Source organism: Phyllostomus discolor, chromosome 4 (assembly GCF_004126475.2).
Source record: "Phyllostomus discolor isolate MPI-MPIP mPhyDis1 chromosome 4, mPhyDis1.pri.v3, whole genome shotgun sequence".
In the NCBI taxonomy this organism is placed as follows: domain Eukaryota; kingdom Metazoa; phylum Chordata; class Mammalia; order Chiroptera; family Phyllostomidae; genus Phyllostomus; species Phyllostomus discolor.
Window position 1 is genome coordinate 98808783 of NC_040906.2, and position 22818 is coordinate 98831600.

A 22818-nucleotide genomic window follows, 5' to 3' on the forward strand; every position below is an offset into this window, starting at 1 on the left:
TGCAGACAGAGGAAGCTGTCTTACATTTGGATACTGAGATGTACCAAAGGGTTGCTTATTATATACCAAACAAAGACACTGAAGGCAGGAGAAACTGCTAAATCCTTCAGGACAAATGAAAGAAATATGAAAACAAGAGACGGGGGTATGACTTAGTATGGGCTACCATGAACATATTGTCGTATTTTGCTCTGGCTGGTGTGGTTCACTGGATTGAGTGCCAGAATGAGAACCAAAGGGTTTGATTCCCAGTCAGGGCATATGCCTGGGTTGCAGGCATGTCCCCAATTGGGAGTGTGTGAGAGCCAACCAATTGGCACATTGATGTTTCTTTCCCTCTCTTCCCCTCTTTCTAAAAATAAATAAAATCTTTCAAAAGAAAAGAAAAAGTGTCAAAGATCCTTGAAAAAAGATTGTCGTATTTTAATTGGTAGTGCTTTTTCTTTCTTAATGTATATAAAATAAATGCCTCTCATAATCACTATGTCTTGAAAGAACTATGGTTGAAGCACTGATGTGTAAAGATCAGATGTTACTCTTTGATAAAAAGCATTATAGGAACAATCCCAAATCTGTTGATTTTCATTATTCCCATAAAGTATAATTTAATGGTTTGGGACTAGAGATGATGTCTTTTGAAGATACAGCCACCCTTCTAGAACTCCAGATTTCTCAAACTACAGTTCCAGTGTAGTATGTACCAACTGAATTCTAACAGCATGTATTCATAGAAAAACATTTTAACATAGCATGCCTCCTCTGTCTTCATTCTATTTGTTTTCCATGGAAATTCATGTTGGTAGGGAGATGGAAAGCATACGGCTTGTACAGAATTCTCAGCCCTGTGATCTGAGAAGTCTAAAAAGGAAGAGGAGATACACAGGTATACAGGGAAACGCTGGTGTTGTTGGAGTGGATGAGGCCTATGCAAATTTCACCGGCAGAATAGAATTTCTGAAAGTCTAGTGATCTTTGAGAAGTATGTGTAAGTAAAGCTAGTATATGTCCTGATGAAGGGACCAATTTACAACTAATGAGCCAGTACTTCCCTGCCATAGATGAAGAGACTCATGGTCCTCAAGTGTCACATTTAGTGCACCGAGGGTATGCTGTCCTAAAAGAGCTTCATCAGAACTTGAGGGATTGTTGCAGCAGGAACAAGGACACCAGAGACACAAAAGGTATACCCCACCTGAGCCTAAACTGTCTACATAAAGGCTGTGAAAATTAACAAACTTAAACAGGATCCATTCCAAGACATTCTTTGGGAAGACCTTGAGAATTTAGAGGACAGGAAGGCTGAAGGAGGGAGAAAGGAGGATGTCCTTAGTTAGGAAATTCTTAAATAAACATTTTATTTTAAAGTTACATATCTGACTCCACATACTATCCATGTTTTAAAGTGACTAATTTGGAAGAAAAACTTCAACAGTTGATCCCAACAATTTTTGGGTTGTTATAATGAGAACATTGGCCAGGGAGTTACTATGGTCACTAAGTGAATAACAAAGAAATAACCCAAAAGTACTCACAATCTCTTGCCAGCTGGCCCATAAATATAGCGATATATGACATATAGGCTGATATTTGCCAACCATCACAGCTATAAATAATAAGTGGAATCAACAAAAAGTAAATAAATCTGAAACACTACATGGTTGGCTCCAAGTGCAGTAATGATTCATATAGTCTTTTTTAAAGATTAGAGTATAGTTATATACAATATTATATTAGTCTCAAGTATGCAACATAGTTACTCAACATTTATGTATGTAATAAAGTGATCACTTAATTCATATAGCCTTGAAATTATGTTCCTTAAAAGCATTTTCTTTAATAAATATCCCAACCTTATATTTAAAATATGCCAATTAGTTGTACACATTTAAAACAAATTCACATGTAAAGAATTAATTATCTGCTAAGTGGCTGTTAATAATCTGTCAACCTTACTATTTGGCCGAAGAGCCTCCCATATAACAAACCACCCCCTCACTGTATGAACGGTTCAGGCTTGGATGAGTCTGGGCAACAGGCCTGGGGCAGCACGTGCAGCTGTGCACTGGTTCAGCTTTCTGTGTGATGCCTGAATGCCAACGGCTCTGCTCTCCCAGCCACCTGGTGTTTAAGTATGTGGTTTATATTTTTACTATAAATGAGAATACAAGGAACCTGGCACCAGGTAGTAATCACAAATCTACTAATTGTATTATGTGTCTGAGCACATGGTTATTATTTGGACACTAGAAATGGGAGCAAGTCTTACCATCCCCTGGCTGAGGCATGTGTCCATCTTCCCTCTTGATTTTTGATATTTCTTCCTTGCTCTCAGCCAACGGTTCAGGTTCTGATGGGGCAAGAACTTGTTTCTCACATTCAGAATCAGTCCAAACTTTTCTGGACATGCCTTTCTGAGAGTCATCTTTCTCATTTCTGTTTTTATCCTGGGTATAGTTGAGGCTATCTATTTGTAGAATTATAAAAATCAAACAAATAATTTACACATAAATTAAAATTCATTATTTACTCTAAGCCAGTTTAAAAAGGAAAGACATAGTAGTTCTTATAGAAAGAAACAAAGTCAACAATATTTGTTCATTCTCTAGAAACATTTATTGGAAGTCACTAAATACCGAGTACTATTCTAGGTGTTGGAGAGGAAACAAGGAACAAGAAGGTAAGCTCCTGCTTCCTGGAGACTCCATTCTAAGTGGTGGAGATAGACACTAAACATGAACAACTGAACTAGGGCCTTTTCAGATAAAGAAACTAAAACAGGGTTTTGTAAGTAAGGGGATGGGGGCGTGGGGCAAAAGTCAGCAGGACCAAGCTCTTAAAGGAGTCCCATTTGACCCGAGAGCTGTCCAAGAATCTAGGAAGCCTGGCCCCTGGACCTACATATTCTTGGATAAGATTCTAAATGTAGCTAGAAACCATTAGAGGGTTTTAGGTGAAGTAATACATTGACATAAGTTTTTAAAGGATCACTCTGGCTGCTGTATAGAGAAGAGCCGGAAGGGAGAACAACAGAGAGGCTACTAAGGTCTGGGATGGAGAAAATAATGGCTTCCAGTGGTATGGTAGCAATAAAGATAAATTGGCTAGAATCGAAATTTTATATATATATATATTATATATATATATATACATATATATACTCTCACACACACACACACACACACACACACACATATATATGAGAGGTTACACCAGTAAAACTTGATGGATTAAGTGTGGGAGAGAAAGGAACCAAGAATGCTGACTAGGTTTTCAGAATGATGTAGGGAAGACAGGGGGAAGAGATTTGGATGTTGATGGTGAATCAAGAATTCCACTTTGGACATGTTAACCTTGAGGTACCCACTGGACATCCAGGCAGAGATGTTACATAGATCACTGGATATATCCAGTCTCCATTCAAGGGAGAGATATAAATTTGGGTGTATGAATGATGAGATATCAAGTATAAACTATAGATTTTAAGAACAAAGCATAAATGTTACATATTGACAAGTATTAGTGTTCATTATATATTATACAAAATTTTATCTAATGTACTAGAGCCTGCATTAGCAACTTTTATAGGACTGTAATAGCCTAATATTGCTCCTTTAATTTTTGGATTCTACCATTTCCTCAAAGTGTTAATAGCAGACAAGAACTTAAAAATTTAGGTGGATTAGAATTAATTCTGCAATTCAATAATTTTAGGGTATATCCAAATCAAGACTGGAATTCACTATGCCAAATTACAGTAATATTAATCTAATAACTTTTATATACAGTAATATCTATTACTTAGAATATATTTCTCTTTAATTATAGTTCCATGTTCACAAAAGGTGTTTTGTTTTTGTTTAGACTGCTTGAGAGTTTGCCTATTAAATCATGGGTCTAGAAACTTTTGTTGTTACTCTCGGCATCATTACAAAGAAAATCAGAACTATATATGTAAAACCTTATTAAACTATAATTTTTGTTGTTAAACTGATCACCTTATATAATTAATGTGAAGTGACATTATTTTGTTGTCATGAGATATTTAATTTTTATTGCCTGTAGCAGTTGGAAATTGAATGAGGTAATACAAATTGCGAGAGAGATTATATGGAATAAGCTTGTGGTTCCAATTAAGTTCACGGACAACAGGTGTCCATGTTACAAATATAATCACCCAAAGGGCAGACTCGTCAGTTTTGTTTTTTTTTAAAGATTTTATTTATTTATTTTTTTAGAAAGGGAAGGGAGGGAGAAAGAGAGAGAGAAACATCAGTGTGCGGTTGCTGGGGGTCATGGCCTGCAACCCAGGCATGCACCCTGACTGGGAATTGAACCTACGACACTTTGGTTCGCAGCCCGCGCTCAATCCACTGAGCTACGCCAGCCAGGGCCCCAGACTCGTCAGTTTTGAAAGAGTTTCAATTCACCCAGAATTGAAAGAGGAAAGACTCAGGTACTGATTACATTTTATTTCAAATCAAAATTAAGAAAGAGGGAAGCAAGAAAGGCAAGAAGGAACTGAAGTTTCAGAGTGTATATTTTAGTTAAGATCTCTGAGTCTTTGTTAATGTTAATACTCTGAAGAATTCATATATACTAGAAAAGTAAATGTAAATAATTAAACAATTGATAAAATAAAATGACTTCTTCCAGTCTCCAAAATTGTCAACTTAGCACTTTGAGTTACCATAAAAATGATCTCTAACATTGGAGAATTGGAAAGAAAGAGAATATTAATGACCTTTTACCTAGGACAACCACAGGTATTAATAATCATTTCAAAAACAAAACATCAGAAAATGGCATCTTACGCTATGGAAACATACTCTGAGGTATGTTTATAATTTCTACTTTTAAAGGAACATTTTTTAAAAATAAGAATAAGCTCATAAAACAGATATCCAGTTGATTGTTAAAGGAAGATCTACAGAGGAATTTTTATGATTGTCATGCAAGAAACATGGCACCGTGTGTATTTTACTAGGCAGAGAAGCTACAGTGGATTATTTTGCTATTTTAACAAAAGCAATCTATAATTTCTTTAAAAACAAGTATCAGAGGGGAGGGGATACAGGGGGACTGGGTAAAAGAAGGTGAAGGGGTTAACTAAAAACATATATACATACATAACACAGGCACAGACAACAGTGTGGTGACAGCCAGAGGGAAGGGGGCAGGGCCTGGAAGAAGGGGGGCAGGGGAGGAAATGGGGACACTTGTAATAGTGTCAACAATAAAAATAAGAAAAAATGAAAAAAAAAACACAAATATTATCTACAGAGTAAAGAAAATGGCAGGTCTATGACTATAAGGCATTTTTGCTGCTATAGCAACATGGCTTGTATTTCTGCCCCCGGAATTCACAACTTGCTGGTATAATCAGAAATGTCCATTTGTGCCAAATGAATGCCATGTCACAGACACTGGTGGATATGCATTCTTGACAGAACCGGGAGCTTTTCACACTCCACAAGGGGTTGAATTCACTTCAGTCTGTGAAGTTGTCACTCTAGCTTAAAAGCTAGTCAGTGCGGAGTCACACTAACCTCTGGTAACAGCAGTCATCTCTAAAACTACAGGTTATCTGCAGATGCCACAGAGAGCCCCTCCGTGTACTCACCAGCACTGCCTTGAGGATGCCCACACATTTCACAGTAAGGTAACAATGAGTTATTGCTATAGGTGCAGGAACCACATTGCCAGTCCTTTCCAGGAAGGGGTGGGGTGGTTTGCCGGGGCCAGCTCAGCTTCTTCTGTGAGGCACTGCAGTGGTCATCGGCGGTGACTGACTTCAATCTTTTAGCTTCAGGTTCAAAATTGTTTTCATAATCAATGATATCTCTTGCAAATATTTTTCCAGGGGCTGTTGGCACTATAATACTTTTTTTATGGAATATCCTTGATTCATCACAGGAAGTCGCCGACTGACTATTTTTAGGTTTTGGCAAAAAGAATGATCGAATATCATGCTGTTTTTCTTTTTCAAACTAGGAAAAACAAATGTTATCAAATTAACAAGCAATCTAACATGTTTTTCCTAAATGAAACAGCTTAGCACACTGCTTTCATTAACCGTATCTTTTATCTTTTGAATACCTTGTTGGAAATGAATTCCATTTTGCTATGACTCATATATATATGCAGAATACCATTAACACATCCACATATTTCCTGTGTGTAGCATTTTTTTAGCACTTACAATGTGCCAAGCACTTTATGTATATTAACTCATTTAATCCTCATGCCTGCTCTGTGAGGCAGGTACTATTATTCTTCCCATATTTCAGATGAGGGCACTAAAGCTTTAGGGAAGTTAGGGAAATTGGCTACAGAAGTTATGTAATTAAAATGTACTTCATAAACCATCTGTCCCAGATGTGTTTCAGGGAAAGGATACTGTGTGTGGTGATGTGTCTCAGTTGGTTGAGTGTCATGCCACAAAGCCAAAGGTTGCTGGTTCAATTCCTGGTCAGGGTATGTGGCTGGGTAGCAGGCCCCGTCCCTGGTTGAGGGCATGTGTGTGAGAGGCAACTGACTGATGTTCCTCTCCCTCACTTTCTCCCTCCCTTCCCCTACCTCTAAAAATAAATAAAATTAAAAAAAAGAACGTAGAAAAATGTTTTCATACTCAAACTATAAACACAATGTTCAGAAACAATATGTTTTTCATATTAAAATGTTCTTCTTGACCAGGGAGAATTTTAAAAATAGCATTAAATTGAAACAGCTACTTTAACAGACACATTTTAATAATTATTTTGTTTTCAAAAAATATATTTTTCTTTTCTAAGAACTACATAACTATCTCATGTTTTTAATCTTTTCTATGTGCAAATCTCAACCTCCTAATTAGAGAAAATAGGATAACTATGTTCACAACTGATTAGCTAGCAGTTACGGTAGATTAAAGGAGTTAATTCTGGAGATGTGTGCTAGGGCCAGAATTGGGTACCGTGATAAATACACACTGTAGCAGTTTGCATTTCCAAAGATGGTTATACCAGTTTTTATCCCATTTCACAGGCTCTTCTCCCAATGTGACACTGACACACCTACACTTAGAGGTGGGGTCTGTACTCCTCTCACTTGAACCTGAGTGGACCTTTGCAGCTGTCTCAATCAAAAGAGTGCAGTGAAAGTAACACTATGTGACTTTGGAGGCTAGGTTGTTGAAGGTAATATGGCCTCCATTTGGCTGCTGGCACATTATCTCTCTTTTTATGTCTTGGGACGCTTGCCTTTGAAGCCTAGCCTCCATGTTGTGGAGAAGCCCAGACCACATGGAGAAACCACGTGTGGATGTTTAAGTTGACAATCCCAGACAGGCCCCCGGGTTACAGCCAGCATCAATTCCCAGACATGAGAGTGAATGAGGCTTCAGAAGCTTCCAGATCTCAGCCTTGGGGTCTTCCAGCAAAGGCCCCAGGCACTGTGCAGCAGAGACATCTCCATTATACCCTGGATGAATTCCTCACCCACAAAAATCATCAGAAGTAACACATGACTATTATTGTTTAGGGGTAATCTGTTATGCAGCAATAAATAACAAGGACAGATATACAGATAATGACAGCAAAAATATAATATATTGTAAAGAGATATTTTTAAAATCTAATCTGTAATTCTTAGCAATGCTAAGTAAAATGTAAAGATTTAGCAAATTCATAGGGACAGGGATTAGTGGTTACGGGGGGTTGTGGGGAAGGAAAAGGGGGAGTTATTGCTAACTGGTTACAGAATTTCTGCTTGGGATAATGAAAAAAATTGAAAATAGTGATGGTTGCACAATATTGTTAGTGTAATATTAAGTGGCATTACCACTGAATTCTATACTTAAAATGGTTAAAATGATCCCCCTCCTCAAAGAAATGGAAGGAAGGGGGAGAGGGAAGGAGGAAGGAAGATTTAGGCTGTTCCCACATTAGTAAAATTAAACCATAATATTATAGAAAAAGGCCCTTCTCCCAATAATGTACTACTTTTATATAGCTGTTATTGATACATTCTCATATACTATAAAAAAAGTTATCTAATTAGTTATGCAAGTTAGAGAATTTAGATAAAAATATAAAGAATGAAATAACGATGAGACAGGATTTTTAAAACAATGAACAAGTGAAATTCTAAGAAAAGCAGAGAAATTAGCAGACTTAATAGACTTTAGGGTTTAAAAAAGTAAAAAACAAAAATGTAAAGAAAATGTTCTATTCTATATAATAGGACTGCAAAGAGGGCTTGCAGGAATCTGAAAATATTAGCAAATATTCAGCAAACATGAACAGGTTCTATCAGCTATTTCTAGCTTAACAATGATGACTTTAAAATGGAGGCCAACTTTCTGAGTCTTTGCATGTTTGGAATTGAGCCAATTTTGCCTTTATCCTTAGTAGTAGCTCCACTGGGCATACACTTCTTAAATATTTAAGGACACTGCTCTATTTTCAACATTCCATGAGGATAAGGATGTTCCTTCATAATTGAAGCTTTTTCTTTGCTTTAGAGGTTTGCAGGGCCTTCTTTTTATCCCTGGGGTTCTAAAATTTCACCGTATCTATACCATACACCCATATCTGTATCATCTATATCTATATCCCTTCTGCTCAGCCCCTTAATTTTGAAGAGTATTATCTTCAGCTCTTAGACACTTCTGCTGTTCGTTAATGATTTCTTCCTCTTCCTATTTTCTTTTCCTGGAATTCCTGTTAGCAAAATGTAGGACTCAGACATTTATGTCTTTTATTCTCATATTTTCCTTCTTTGGTATTTTTACCTTCTAAACTCTTGGAATTTTCCTCTATTTTATCTTTCAACCTTTCTATAGAATTACTATATTGTCAGTCATATCTTTAATTTCTACAAGTTCCTTCTTGCTCCCTGTTCCTTTATCATAGTACTCTGATTTATTTATATTTGCAATATCATCTCAAATCTGAAGCTACTACCTTAGGATAAATTTTTGTTTTGGTTTATATTTGTCCACCTTTTTTTATGCTACAGATTTCCTCCTCAAATGTCCAATGACCTTTCTGTATAAGAATGAAGGAACAGAAGGGCTGCCCGGGAACTCAGGACACAGGAGGCTTCCCACCAAGAATTGCTGAGAGGACATACTGATTAAATGTGGGGTGAGGATGCTGCAAGGCCCAGAGTGATCCCCTGACACCTAAATTCATAATTTATAACACTGGAGGATGATATTTTCAGTTACTGTAGTAGGGAATACAGAAAGAGAAATGGGCTCATTAGGAGGCACGAAGAGAAGAGATAAGGAAATAAATTCACTTTTTGACATGTTTGAGGACTGGTGGGTACTGGAATGTGAGGGGGCAGGGAAGGGGAAGTTTCAGGAAACAGGTGTGGAGTTCAAGAGAAAGAGCCAACTGGATTTACCCATCTGGGAGCCACTGACATGTAGAGGTGATTAAAGTTATAGGACTGCATGTCACACACAATACATGGTGCAGGAAGAAGTAAGAAAAGGTGAAAGTCAAGAGCAGAAAGCAGAGGGACAAGATTAAAGTTGGAATGAGGAATAGATACTGAGAAGAAAACAGAAAGGGAACAGTAAAAAAGGTAGAAAAATCAGACAGTTGTGGCTTTAGAGTGTGTGTATTTTGGTTTTTCCATTCATTATAGTAGGTGCTCAATGGGCACTTTCAACAGAAAAACTCATGTTCTTCAGTTCTGAGAAATTTTCTATTATTTTCTTCTTCCTCTATTTTCTGTCTTCTCTTTTTGTAATTCCTATTGGGCAAAAAGCTTGTGAACTGATCATTTGATTTTCTTCACTTGTTCTCACATTTTCCCATCTTTATTTGTTATATTTTCTGGTCAATTTCCTTCTTATCTCCCTTTCCATCCTTGTTATTATTTTCTGATATATAGGTTCACTTTCTAAGAATTTTTCCTTGTTCTTGTTTCATGGGTGCAATACTTTCTTTTATTTCTCTGTGAATGTTAATGGTAGTCATGGTGTTTTTTAAAATTTTCTTCAGCTCATTTACCTTGTCTCTGTTTCTTTTCTATCTTTCTTGGCTTACCTGCTTGTTTTGGTTTCTGTGTTTCGTGTGACAGGCTTTCTTCCATGCTACAATACTAGTGGAAGGTCCACGTGGGAAACTTCCCTGAAGGGTCATCAGTAACTGGGTATCCCTGTCAGTCTCCATAGTTTTTTCTTAGTCTAGTGACTTTCTCCAGAAAGGAGTCCTCCAGTCTCCTGTCTAGAGGATACATTGCTGGCTACCAGTGACCTGGGAGCCGATCAGAAGAAGGGCCAGGATTTCACCATTAATTAAGGAGTCTTTCACTTGGTATGCTTGTTTTCAATTTACTACTGTCTTAAGCCACTCCCTCAATGAGTTCTCTTCCTAGATATAATTTTAAAGACATTTTGTAAAGAGGAGCAAATAAAACAGTTGAATAAATAAATATGAAAAATATAAAATAAAAAATATATACAAGAGGCCATGGTCACACTAAATAGTGTTTAAATAAAAACAGAATCTTTTGTTTCATTCTACATTTTAAATAATTTGCTTCTTTAAAAACATTTTAATTTCTTTACCTCCCCACTGACATATAAAACAAGACAAAAGTGTTTCAGATTTATTTGTAAAAAACAACCCTACCCCCAATAATGTAAAACAAAAAGCTAAAGTATTTTTTAAAAATTCTCAGGGCCTTAAAATATCAGATTTTACAACTGATCTCTTTAATTAGGCTATTTATAAAAGAACTTCTTTTACTTAAGCAATGACTAATTTTGAAAGTTAGCATTTTAGAAATTCTGTGCCAGGGGCAGGTTGGAAGTAAAGGTTAGTGGTGAGTGTCAGTAGTCAGAAATTGATACATACCTCTGCCACTACACAGGTTTAGTTTCAGTGCTCTGAAGTAATCAGTATAGGTACTATTTTGAAAGTATGGCTGTTTGGGTAATAATAAATAGAGATTTTAGCATGCAAAGTACAGAAAAAAAGTGGGTAGGTGGCAAGGGAATCATTTTACATTATTTCAGGAACTAAAGGATACACTTAGAATATAATTTAGAAGAGAGGGTGAGATTAATCAGTAGCAATGACTTTAGCTAATGCTATGATGGCTAATTTGGACAATGACAAATGTGGTTAAAGGTCGTGAATGTTACAAGTCAGGGCTCTGGCCACCAGGATGCCAGAAGTTGTGAGGAGTAACAGGAATAAAAACTTCTTCTGAGATAATCAATTAGAAACCTGATCCACATCATCAGTTATGTTTTCTGATTGTAGCCTCTGAGCAATCAGGCAAGAAGATGGCTGAGTTTTCTTTGACACTTAGCAGCTATGACAGAAAAATGGGTGAGAAAATCTCTTCAACACATCCTAACAATAACTATACATGTTGAATGAGAGTAGAGAAGAGTCATAGGTTTACTGAATACAAGTTCTTATCTTGAGATTTATGGGCCTCTCACAAGGCCTTGGACGGCCTTCAGTGAGCCCAAGAAACCCTGGAATTGTCTACAAAATGTTGTCTGCATTGTATGTGCATTTTTGGAGAGCAGTTCTTTACTCCCTCCACAGTCTCAAAGGGATTCAGGACCCAACAAAGGTTAAAAAATCACTTGATTAGAATAAAATATCTGAACATGCACACACAGTTCAAGTAACTCCATTTCTTTCCTTAATCTTCTAGAGGTAAAGAGAGACTAAGGGCTTATATGTGAATGTACATGTAGGTAACGCACTAATTTGTTTCATGGGAAAATGTTGGGAGACACCCTGCCTGGCTGCAGAAGCTGTAACTGCCCCCATGGCTAAGGCTGAATGAGTGACCTTTAGACCATATGCCATTAAGGAGACAAAGCTTATCTCCCTGGCAGGAGTGCCACTTCTGCTCCTTTTACTTCATCCATAACAAGGGCCCAAATGACTCTTCACTCTGTCTGTAAGCCAGATCCTCTCCTACCGTCACAATCTCTCAGCTGCTTACCAAATTAATTGTGGAGTCCTCTGCTATGGCTCCTCCAGTTGTAGACTAAACTGGATCACTTCTGATCACTCCAGTTTGCCCTCCCCTTACCTACTGGTTAGACCATCTCCCTTAAACACCTGTTTCAAACCCCCTACTCTTACTGAACATAATGCTATTGGTTTGGGTTCCACACAAGTCTCACTATGTTGAGTCTATGTCTGAATGTCTTAAATTTTTCTTTTCCACTTGATTTCCACTACCACTGTTAGGAGTTCAGGATGTTTAGTGCCCAAAACCCCATTAGGGAGTCCATAACAAAGGAGACTTCTATATAGTAACAACCTTACTAGTGAAAAGGAACTGGCTTTATTAGTGCCTAGTAGCACCACAGTAAAATTTTAGTAAAAGGTGTATTAAAGAAACCAGCTGAAGGCCACAATGAGACTTCCCACTATTCACCCCAAATCCAGCAGTAGAGAAAACGATGGGGCCTGACAGGACAGGTGCTTTTGCTCTGCTTACAGTAGAGACACAAGTGCAGCAGAGGCATGCCTCTGTGGAGGACAGCAACCCATTAACCTTGAACTGTAGCCCAACCAAGTTCTCAGGCTCTGAAAAAATCAGATTAACAACTCCTCTTCCAGGGGCCAGGGAGAAAGCCCTGAGAGAGAGCAGGAAGACAGAAAATCCCTTCACCACAGGCTGAAGCTGAATGGGAGGGAGGGCAGAAAAATAATCAGTTCCCCAAAGACCACGACCTCCAAGAACTTCTGTTTTTTCTTTTTCCAATTTATTTCCTACACTGTCATTAAGATTATCTTTTGAAAATGGAAATCTGACACTCAAGACACTCATCTCCTTAAAAGCCTCTGATAACATTACATTGTTTCCAGGAAAAAGTCCAGCTTCTTGACTCGGCATGTGTGGGCTCCTCTCCACCTGAATGCAAAGTTTAGGGCTTCTTCTCCTTGACTTGCTGCTCATGTTCCCTGTGCTTACACTTTCATATGGAATTCCCATTCCCAGAGTAGCCAACACCTGTTTACATCACTGTGCTTTTGGTGTGCCCTCTGCCAGAACTAGAACCCACTCTCTTTGAACTCATCCTTCAGAATCCATTTCCAAAGGAAAATTTCCCACATGCCCTAGGTAGCTATTTATTCTGGACCGTGTTCCTGGAGTCTACATATCTCTATTTTCGCATTATCATAGTATATTAAAATGACTTGCTTATAATACTCTCTCTGAATTAGAGGAAACCCCAAAGGAAAGTTAGCAGTTTTCCTTATCTTTGCATCTGGCATATAGTCTTTTATAAATAACAGTTTTATTGAGATAGTCTATTTATAAAATTCAGTCTTTTAAAGTTCTATTCAATGACTTTTTAGTGTATTCAGAGTTACACAACTATCACCACTATTTAATTAGAAAACATTTTCTTCACGGTCAAAAAGAAACCCCATACCAAATAAGTAGTCATTCCCCTTCTCTCCTTTCCTCCAAGTCCTTGGCCACTACTAATCTACTTTATGTCTCTATGGATGTGCCTATCTGGCCCATTCATTTAAATGGGACCAGACAATATGTGGCCTTTTGTGTCTGGCTTCTTTCATTTAGCATAATGTCTTCAGGGGTTCATCTATATTGTAGCATGTATCAACGCTTCATTCACTTTTATGGCTGAATAATATTCTATCACCTGGATATATAACATTTTATTTATCAATTCATCTATTGATAGATATTTGAACTGTTTTAACTTTTTAGTTATTATGAATCATGCTGCTGTAATATTCAAGTATGAGTTATTTTTGTGGAATGTTTTTATGTCATTGTAAATAAATATTTTAAGGAAATGCTAGGCTGTTTTCAAAATGGCTGTACCATTTTACATTCCTACAAGCAATGGATGAATGTTAAATTTCTGTATATCTTTGCCAACACTTGTTATCTGTCTTTTTAATTTTAATCATCCTACTGGGTGTGAGGTAGTATCTCACTGGTTTTGATTTTCATTTCATATAATCTTAATGTTTATATAGATAACAATTACATACGTGTGTGTATATTTAAAATATGAATCATATACTTGAAAAGGAACTGGGAAGCCATCTAGTGATCTAGGGACTAAATGGCTGAAAAAATGATGCTGCTGATTACCTATTTAGGGCCAAAAGACAATGGGAAAATCCCCAAGGAGGTTAAGGGAAGGACCCAAGTTTCCCAAAGTCACAGCCAAAGGCAGAAATATCCTTCAGAGAATGGCAGCAAAAATGCAAATCAGAGCGAGAAGGAGGCTCTTGAATACTCCACTCAGTCTGTTCTATTCAGAAACAGCCTTTCATTACTTGGAAATGGCAATATAGACTCATATAATCCCTATTTCTCTCCTTCCATCTGGAGATGACCTACTTTATCATTCAGTGGAAACAACTGTAGGAAAATTAAAACACTTCAAAACCAAGAGTACTTATAAGTCATGTACATCCAGATGTAGAGGAAATAAAGAAGCTTGAGAAAATAGATCACATCTGAGGCAGTGACCCTGGTGATGGACTCCCAGACAGGAGTGACTTAAGAGACAGTCAACTGGGCTGTGCAAAGGTGTCTTTGCTCATGGGGGTGGGATGTGTCCTTTTCATTTGGGTTGGACTTCAATTTGAGTTGAAGTCTTTTTTTAAAAAATATTTATTTTTAGAGAGAGAAGAAGGGAGGGAGAAAGAGAGGGAGAGAAACATCAATGTATGGTTGCCTCTTGTGTGCCCTGCTACAGGGGACCTGGCCTGCAACTCAAGCATGTGCCCTGACAGGAATTGAACTGGCAACCCTTTGGTTTACAGGCTGTTGCTCAATCCACTGAGCGACACCAGTCAGGGCCAATTTGAGTTTCACTTGGGCTAATAATTTCTTTTTTAAAATTTATTGACTTGAGAGAGACACACACAGAGTAAGGGAGAGGAACACAAACTTGTTGTTCTACTTATTTATGCATTCTTCGGTTGCTTCTTGCACGTGCCCTGACCAGAGATTGAACCTGCAACTTTGGCATATTGGGATGATGCTGTAAACAACTGAGCCACCCAGCAGAGCCAATAAATAATTTCTTTAAACCATGTAAATCTATCTAGGATGGGTAAAGAATTGTGACCCATACATTTGTGTGGATTAATTCCATGCAGGTGATTATTCAAATACTTAACAACAGCTATAGTAGGGGCATTAATCAGTATTGGCTTGAAGCAGAGTCCTAGAGGCCCCACGCTGTGGTGGATCATAGGGAGATCCATAAGACCCTAGTGGTGAGGTGAGGGAGTGAAATGAGGGAATTGAAGAAGTTGTTTTTTATTAACTGTCACAAAATATTTAATATTTTCATAATCAGTACACTTACCCTGGTATATACTGGTAGAATACCAGCCCTGGTTCTACATAGTATTTTTATCCTAATAGCTGAGTTATGTGACAGAAATAGGATTCTAGTTAAGTGAGGAGAGAGATAAAGGTAATACCATTCTGAGGGGCAGTGAACACCAGGGGAGAAAGAAGGCAGGAAGTACCAAAACCAATAGAAATTTTTTTCAATTCTCACCCAATGATTGATTTTTTAGAGAGGGAGGTAGAGAGAGTGAGAGAAACATTGATGTGAGAGGGAAGCATCGATCAGTTGTCCTCCATAAGCGCCCCAACCAAGGAACAAACTCACAGCTTAGATGTGTGCCCTGACCAGGAATTGAACCCACGACCTTCTGGTGTACAGGATGATTCTCCAACCAATTGAGCAACACCAGCCAGGGCAGAAAAATTTTATCCACAAAAATCTTCTCTCATATTCCTCGTCCTCTTCTTCCTAACCACAGGTCTCCCTTTTACCAGGACCCATTATCATACTAACATCAAGCCCTAGGTCAATTCACTGAAGACCAATTTGCCAAATGACCAAATTTACTGGTTTCCTAAAAATCATGTATACACTTCACAGTATTTTGAATGTGACGAGTTGGCAGGATTAAAGTTATGGGGAGCCAGGGATGCAGGGTACTTGAGTCTCCTGAATTATTTCCTGCCTCCAGTTCATCCTCTCTTTGCCTTTCAGGGTCACTCTCTGCTCCTTGGTCTTCTCTCCTCTCAGTCTCCCCTTCTCTAAGGCTGATGGCCTGAGCTGAATCACGCACTGACTAACAGACAGTCTGTTCTTTCACCAGTGGAAGGTCCTTCTTCTTTGCCCTAGCTCTAGCCTCCAGCTGCAGCAGCACGGCACTGGTGCAGAGATAAATGAACATTACTTAGAATGCTGATACTACAGAAATAGTCACAAGCTGTTAAAAGCCATCTAATTAGAACCGCTATAAACCTTTTAGTTGTTTTTTTAATTGACAATTGGCAAATTTGATTAATTTGGCAAAGTTTAATTAAATTATAAATAGCCTAAAGTGGTAAATGTAGGAAAAAATGTAAAGGATTTTAGCAAGGACCAGAAAGAAATCAGTGTAACTAGAAAAATTCCCATGGAAAATGCTGATTTTGGCAACATTCAGAAGAAAAATATGTTTCTCAGCAGACTAAATTTTCTAGGATCTTTTAACAAATTGAATATTTCTTAAAATGCATGAAGCTGGAAGACATAAAAAGAAAGTGGTATATGACATTCCCATCTAAAGTCACTCCCACTCAAAGCACCTTTCACATGTTGGCCAAAAAATAAATCCAAAGCAAAAGAAAAAGTCTTTATATTACAAGATTCTGATTTATAGTCACCCCTCCTCATCCACAGAGAATACATTCCAAGATCCCCAGTGGATGCCTAAAACCAAGGATAGTACCAAACCCTACATGCACTATGTTTTTTCTATATATAGCCTTTGACCACACAAGGGTGTCCAATCTGTGGCCTATGGGCTGCATGTGGCCCAGCATGTCTATGAATGTGGCCCAACAAAATTTATAAAATTATAAATTTATTTAAAACATTACTTAGTTTTATTACTTAGATATGTACATTTTCTATATTAGTGATCACAAACTTGGGACCTGTTTGATGATTTAAAAGATTATCGGAAAGGGCCACTGCATAATTAGGATTATTATGTGAGGACTTTTTTGCTTATCTGTGGTGGCAGATATCACGAAAATCATGCACAGACCTTTTATTTGCTCATAAGTTTTCATTAGTGTTTTTATCTTTAATGTGTGGCCCAAGAAACTCTTCTTTTTCAAGTGTGGCCCTGAGATGCCAAAAGGTTGGACTCCCCAGATTGGAAGCATCTTTTGATGCCTCTTTGGCGTATCTAAATTGTCAGCATCACTGCTCTTGTACTTTGGGGATATTATTAAGTAAAATAAGGATAACCTGAATATAAGCACTTAGATACTGGAACAGTCAGTCAGCTAGGTGACTAATGGGCAGGGTGCATGTGGCACAGATACAATGTGGAGATGCTACAAAGGGACAATCCACATCATGGGTGGAATGGAGCTGGATGGAGTGAGATTTCATCATGCTACTCAGAATGGTGGCACAATTTAACACTTATCAACTGTTTACTTTGGGAATTTTTCATTTAATGTTTTTGGACCACTCTTGACTCATGGGTAACTAAAACAGTGGAAGCAAAACTTAGGATAAGTGGAGAGAACGCTCTATAAAACCATGTCTGTATAAAACCATGCATTGGAAATTCTGTGCAAAGTAACAGTAAACTGTTAAGGTGAACACCTAACTCAGGAAAGTAAGATTTGGTCAGGGTGACTGGGGGATATCTTTAACTTTATACAGAGATATATACTTTTTCTTTATACAAAGATATAAATAATAAACATGTATAAATGTGGGAAGATGTATTTCAGGTTTCAAATTCTTAATAGTTGTCTTATAAATGAACTTTTAAATGTAGTTTGTTAGGGAATTTTAGAGAAAAAACAATGATAAACAATGGTTATATTTTTATAGTTTGAGTTATATATATTTTAAATACCTAGAATACCTGGTTTTTAATTAATTAAAGTATAAGGTAATAACTACTACCAAAAGGAGTTTTTAGCCTAAAAAAATTCTGAGAAACAGTCCTTTTTTTTTTGAAGCAATACTTGACTAAAGAGCATTCTAGTATCCTAGGAAAAAAGTACTGGCTCTGCAAAGGAGATACATAAGAAACTTAGGAAGATTACACATAAAAATACAGGGTCTGGCAGAAGTACCACCTTCTTGAGTGTGGTTGATAGGGTACATGAATGTCTTACACGAGATGGACAGCAATTTGAACATGTCACCTAAAATGTTATATGGTGTGCTTGAGTATAATATTGTTATGTTACAGAATTACATACTTATGATTTTGTAATAAAAAGGGGTGTCCTTTGTGCTGGACCCTGTATTATGTTTTTATGGTATTAAACTTTATACTAATTTTTAATTGTATATTTTGAAAAAACAAGTATAGACTTTAATTTTATTCCTACAATTCCTGATCAATTCTTTCAAAAATTAAAACTGAACACCCTATAACTCATACCATATTGCCCCAAAACAGCTAGGAAAAAGCAGATAGTTTGAATGACTCTAGGCTTCTCTAATATTTTATTTCTTATCCAGTCTATATATGGCCTCCAAATAGCACTCATTACTGTACAGAGAATATAACAAACATCCATATACCCGCCATTCACAATCTATAAATACTAACATTGTAGTATTTACTTCTAATCCTTCTTATAAATAAAATATTTCTGATGAAGTTGCTGTGACATTTTTACTCTTCCCTAGACCCATTCTCCTCTTCTCAGAAGCAACCAATATTATATATTTGGTATGTATTCTTCCAGTCTATGTTTATATATTTTATTACATATGCATGTATTCATAAATACATATTATTTAAGTGCATGTGTTTGTGTGTGTGCACATGCATGCTATGCATTTTACAAATAACATTGTTTTCAAAATCTAGTCATACATATAAATCTACCATTTGTGTTAACTTCCAAATAGTACCTTACGACAGTATATATAGCTATTTTCCTATTGATGGGCATTTTGGTTGCTTTCAATTTTTTGCATTACAAAAGTGATTCAACAAACATACTTGTACAAGTATCCCACATAGAAAAAACCCCAATTCAAATAACATTTAGACAGAATGCTATGCCTATATATTTTTAGTAGAACCTAATTAAAACTTCTAAGATATCTTGAATTTTACTTAGCTGTTGGTAGTGGTGTTAGCATAGTAATTTAAAAAGTATTTACATGTATGAAAGAATAGAGCAAATGAGTAAATATGTTGATGATATCAGGAACCAGAGTTCTCACTGTTGGACAGATAAATATAAATGTTTATATTTGTGTTAGATATATGGAGAAAGTGAAGAAGAACTAGGTGGTGCTAGATTTGAACAGAAGGCATTTGTATGAATTTATGACTTAATAATGCATACATATACACAGACATATATACACATACAAACATGTTTACTTATCCATGCAAAACTATGTATTTGTATATAAATAGCTCTGTACACTGCAAATATGCCAGGAGCAATGACATCTCAGAGTAGCAAAAACCCCTAATTTCTAAATACTATTTGCCAGTAAAGGCAATCAGGGCTCCTTAAAGAAATGTCCACTTCCCGATCTGGGGCCAAGAAAATACATGGTGAATCTGGAATATATTATTTCTCAGAAAGCAAAAAGCACTCAGAGAATTATAGAAAGCTATTTTTTCTAAAAAAGGAGCTTTCACTAGTCAGATTTTTTTCAAGTGAAGGATTATAACACATTAAATAACTAATAGAATTCCTAAGCTTAGTGATTTTTTTAAATGAGAAATAAAGTCCTCTTTATAAAAAAAATGTCAGCTAAAAAATATAGAAGCAATGATGGAATTAGAAAAACCATTACTATAGTTGAGGAAGAGCTGCTTTTCATGTTTATTGGCTATTCAGATATCCTCTGATACTCACATTCTATACCAATTGTGTTTTATTAACTGAATTGTATAAATTCTTTATATACTTTAGACATTGCAATGCAAATCTCTTTACTTGGTCTCTAATTTATTTATGTTACATTTTATGGCAAATTTAATATATCTTTACCTATCCTCAGGATCATAAAGATAGCCTTCTATGTTTTCTTCTGAGGTTGGATTCTACTTAGCTTGTTTTCCCAAGGAGCTAACAGTGAGGCATTGATATGCGACTGGTGCAAGATACAAGCCACTGCTGCGGCCTCCTTCCATCAGTGCTATCTTTTGGTTCTAAGAGGTTTTTCAGCATGAATAATTGAAGACTGCTATTTAAAGTAATATAAAATAAAGTTATCGTTTCAGGATCTTAAAAAGATAGAAAAGAGTAAGTTATATAATCTTCTTACATGAGTGAACAAAATATCCTTCCTCAGCTCTTCAGAACTTTCATTTGGCGTCCAAGCTTTAGCAAACTGCAGGAAATCCCATTTTTGCTTATCACCTTCCTCAGCCTGAAGTTGTTCCTTCCTACCATTCAATGTGCTCCCAGTAACCTGAGTCTGGAGGATGGAAAAGCATATGAATTTGATAACATTCACTTCACAGCTGATATTTTCTAAGCTATAACTTGATTTTGCATTTGAATCACAAGTAATCCATTAAAGGAAATCATATTGTTTCAACATATCACGGGCTGTAGTAATATAATTATTCATAGTCACAGTCAAATGACCAAGTCAGTGATTCCTATTCTTATGAAAAAGAGGTCTTAACTAGAGAAATTATCTTGTTTGCTTTTCTCATAAAAACTTTTACTCTAATATTTATAAACTTTGAAATTGAACCTACATGATTGGCCATTTTGAATATCTATACTCAGTGCTTGAAAACTATCCTCTAATCCTTAGTCAAATCTTTTCCATAAACATTCCTCAAAGTTGGGAGAAGAGACAACTCAGGACACAGAACAAGCAATGTCCCTTCTACCTCTTCTAGAGTCGGGTACAAGGTGTCCTCTATCCAATATTAGTTCTGAATTCAAGATTGCTTCTGAGAAAGGGTTTATTTTTACTTAATGAAAAAGATTTGGTGCTTGAAAGCATTCTGGTTCCTTGCTAGCTAACCTCTCCTCTGGCCTCTAGAATGGTAGGAGAAGGGCTTGAGAGATAATAGGAATACATGGAAATTCATGCCTCTCTTTTATTACAGAGGATAGCAAGTACAGTACTACCAACTGAAACCTTTTCTGAACTTGGTCTCTATTAACATCAGTACCTTAGTGTACTTAAGTATCCTTTACCTGAAAACACTAAAACTCTGCCTCTTAACTCATGTAGACTACGGATAATAATGAGTAAAATTAGTAACCAGGCTTGAATTCAAGCTTTACCTTGCGATTCAACATCCCCCACATAAGGGTGTCTAGAGTCCCATTTGCAATGAGGTAGTGAATATTCACAGAATTACACTGTCCAATTCGGTGAGCACGGTCTTCTGCTTGTTTTAAATGTCCAGGGTCCCAGTATAACTCAGCAAACACAATATGAGTTGCAGCAGTAAATGTCAAACCCTTAGCAAAATAAGTGAAGAAATTAAGATGTAAATGAACTGATGATATAACATAGAGCTATGTATAGTAGTCTTTCTGAACACATTAAATAGACAAGAGGTTGTTGAAGGACATAGAAACAAGTTAATCTTTCATAGTAAGCCAGATTACAAAAATTTAATTTATGAAAGGCACATGAAGACTACTTACTCCAAGATAGCCAGGTGAACTACCAAACACATTTAAGGTGTATTTCAAAAGTCAGTTTGATGAATATTATACACAAAATCACTTTATCCTCTGATGAAGACTAGATTCATATTACCAGTGGAAATCTAATAAAATACATTATAAATGAGAATATAATCTATAACACATGGTATCCATAGCAACTAGGCAGACAGCAATGACATCCTCTATTCATTTAATTCATATTGCTGTCCCATAAAGCAAGAAAATCAAGTCTTCTGTCATACTGTTCTCTTCTATGAAATTTCTTACATTACATTCCAAAGGCCCTGAAGTTTACTGGCCTGTATCTCAATATAGACAACACAATTGCATTTTACATCAGTTTGAAATAGTACAACATTAAAATCATTAACTAAGTCTTGTTTTACATGAAATAAGCAAATCTCCTCAAACTAAAATTGAGTAAAAAATGCATGATGTTAAAGCTGGCAGGCTGAGTGAAATACGAAGCATGCTTATGCTATTGCCACATACAGGGGTTGGCAGAAATACTTACCATCCTTTGAGACTACCAACTACTCCAAGCTGTTGTTCACATACACTGGAAGTTCCGAGTGAGCGACTTTTGTGACTGCTGTGCTGTTTTATGGCATGTTATTTTAACTTTAAGGGTTTTATATCACATAACACATCATACCAGCATTCATTAAATGGTGGCATTCAAGCTGAAAATTCACTGAAGATCAATCACTTTGGAACAGAAGTTAGAAGTAATAGAAACAACCACCATGCTAATCTGTTCTGCTACTTAGGACAAGAAATGCCACAAAATATTAGAGATAATGCTGAAAAATAAAAAGTATTTAAATAAGGACACCTTTAGCCCTGGCTGGTGTAGCTCAGTGGACTGAGCGAGGGCTGTGAACCAAAAGGTCCCCGGTTTGATTCCAAGTCAGGGCACATGCCTGGGTTGCAGGCCAGGTACCCCAGTGGGAACCACTTGAGAGGCGACCACACATTGATTTTTCTCCCCCCTCTTTTTCTCTCCGTTCCCCTCTCTCTAAAAATAAATTAAAAAAAAAAATAAAACCTAAAAAACGAAAAACTTTAAAAACAAACAAACAAACAAACAAATAAAGACAGACACCTTTAAGCATGTAAAAAGCA

General features: G+C 36.7%; 1 protein-coding gene across 1 annotated transcript in view; it reads right to left on the minus strand.

Annotated features, from left to right (window-relative positions):
- The window catches only part of ZRANB3 (zinc finger RANBP2-type containing 3), a 241038-nt gene that overhangs the window by 22922 nt on the left and 195298 nt on the right, over positions 1-22818 (minus strand). The window contains 4 exon segments of the mRNA XM_036023662.1: positions 2267-2464; positions 5621-5987; positions 20318-20470; positions 21301-21480. Of these exon segments, the coding sequence (XP_035879555.1) occupies positions 2267-2464; positions 5621-5987; positions 20318-20470; positions 21301-21480 (898 nt within the window).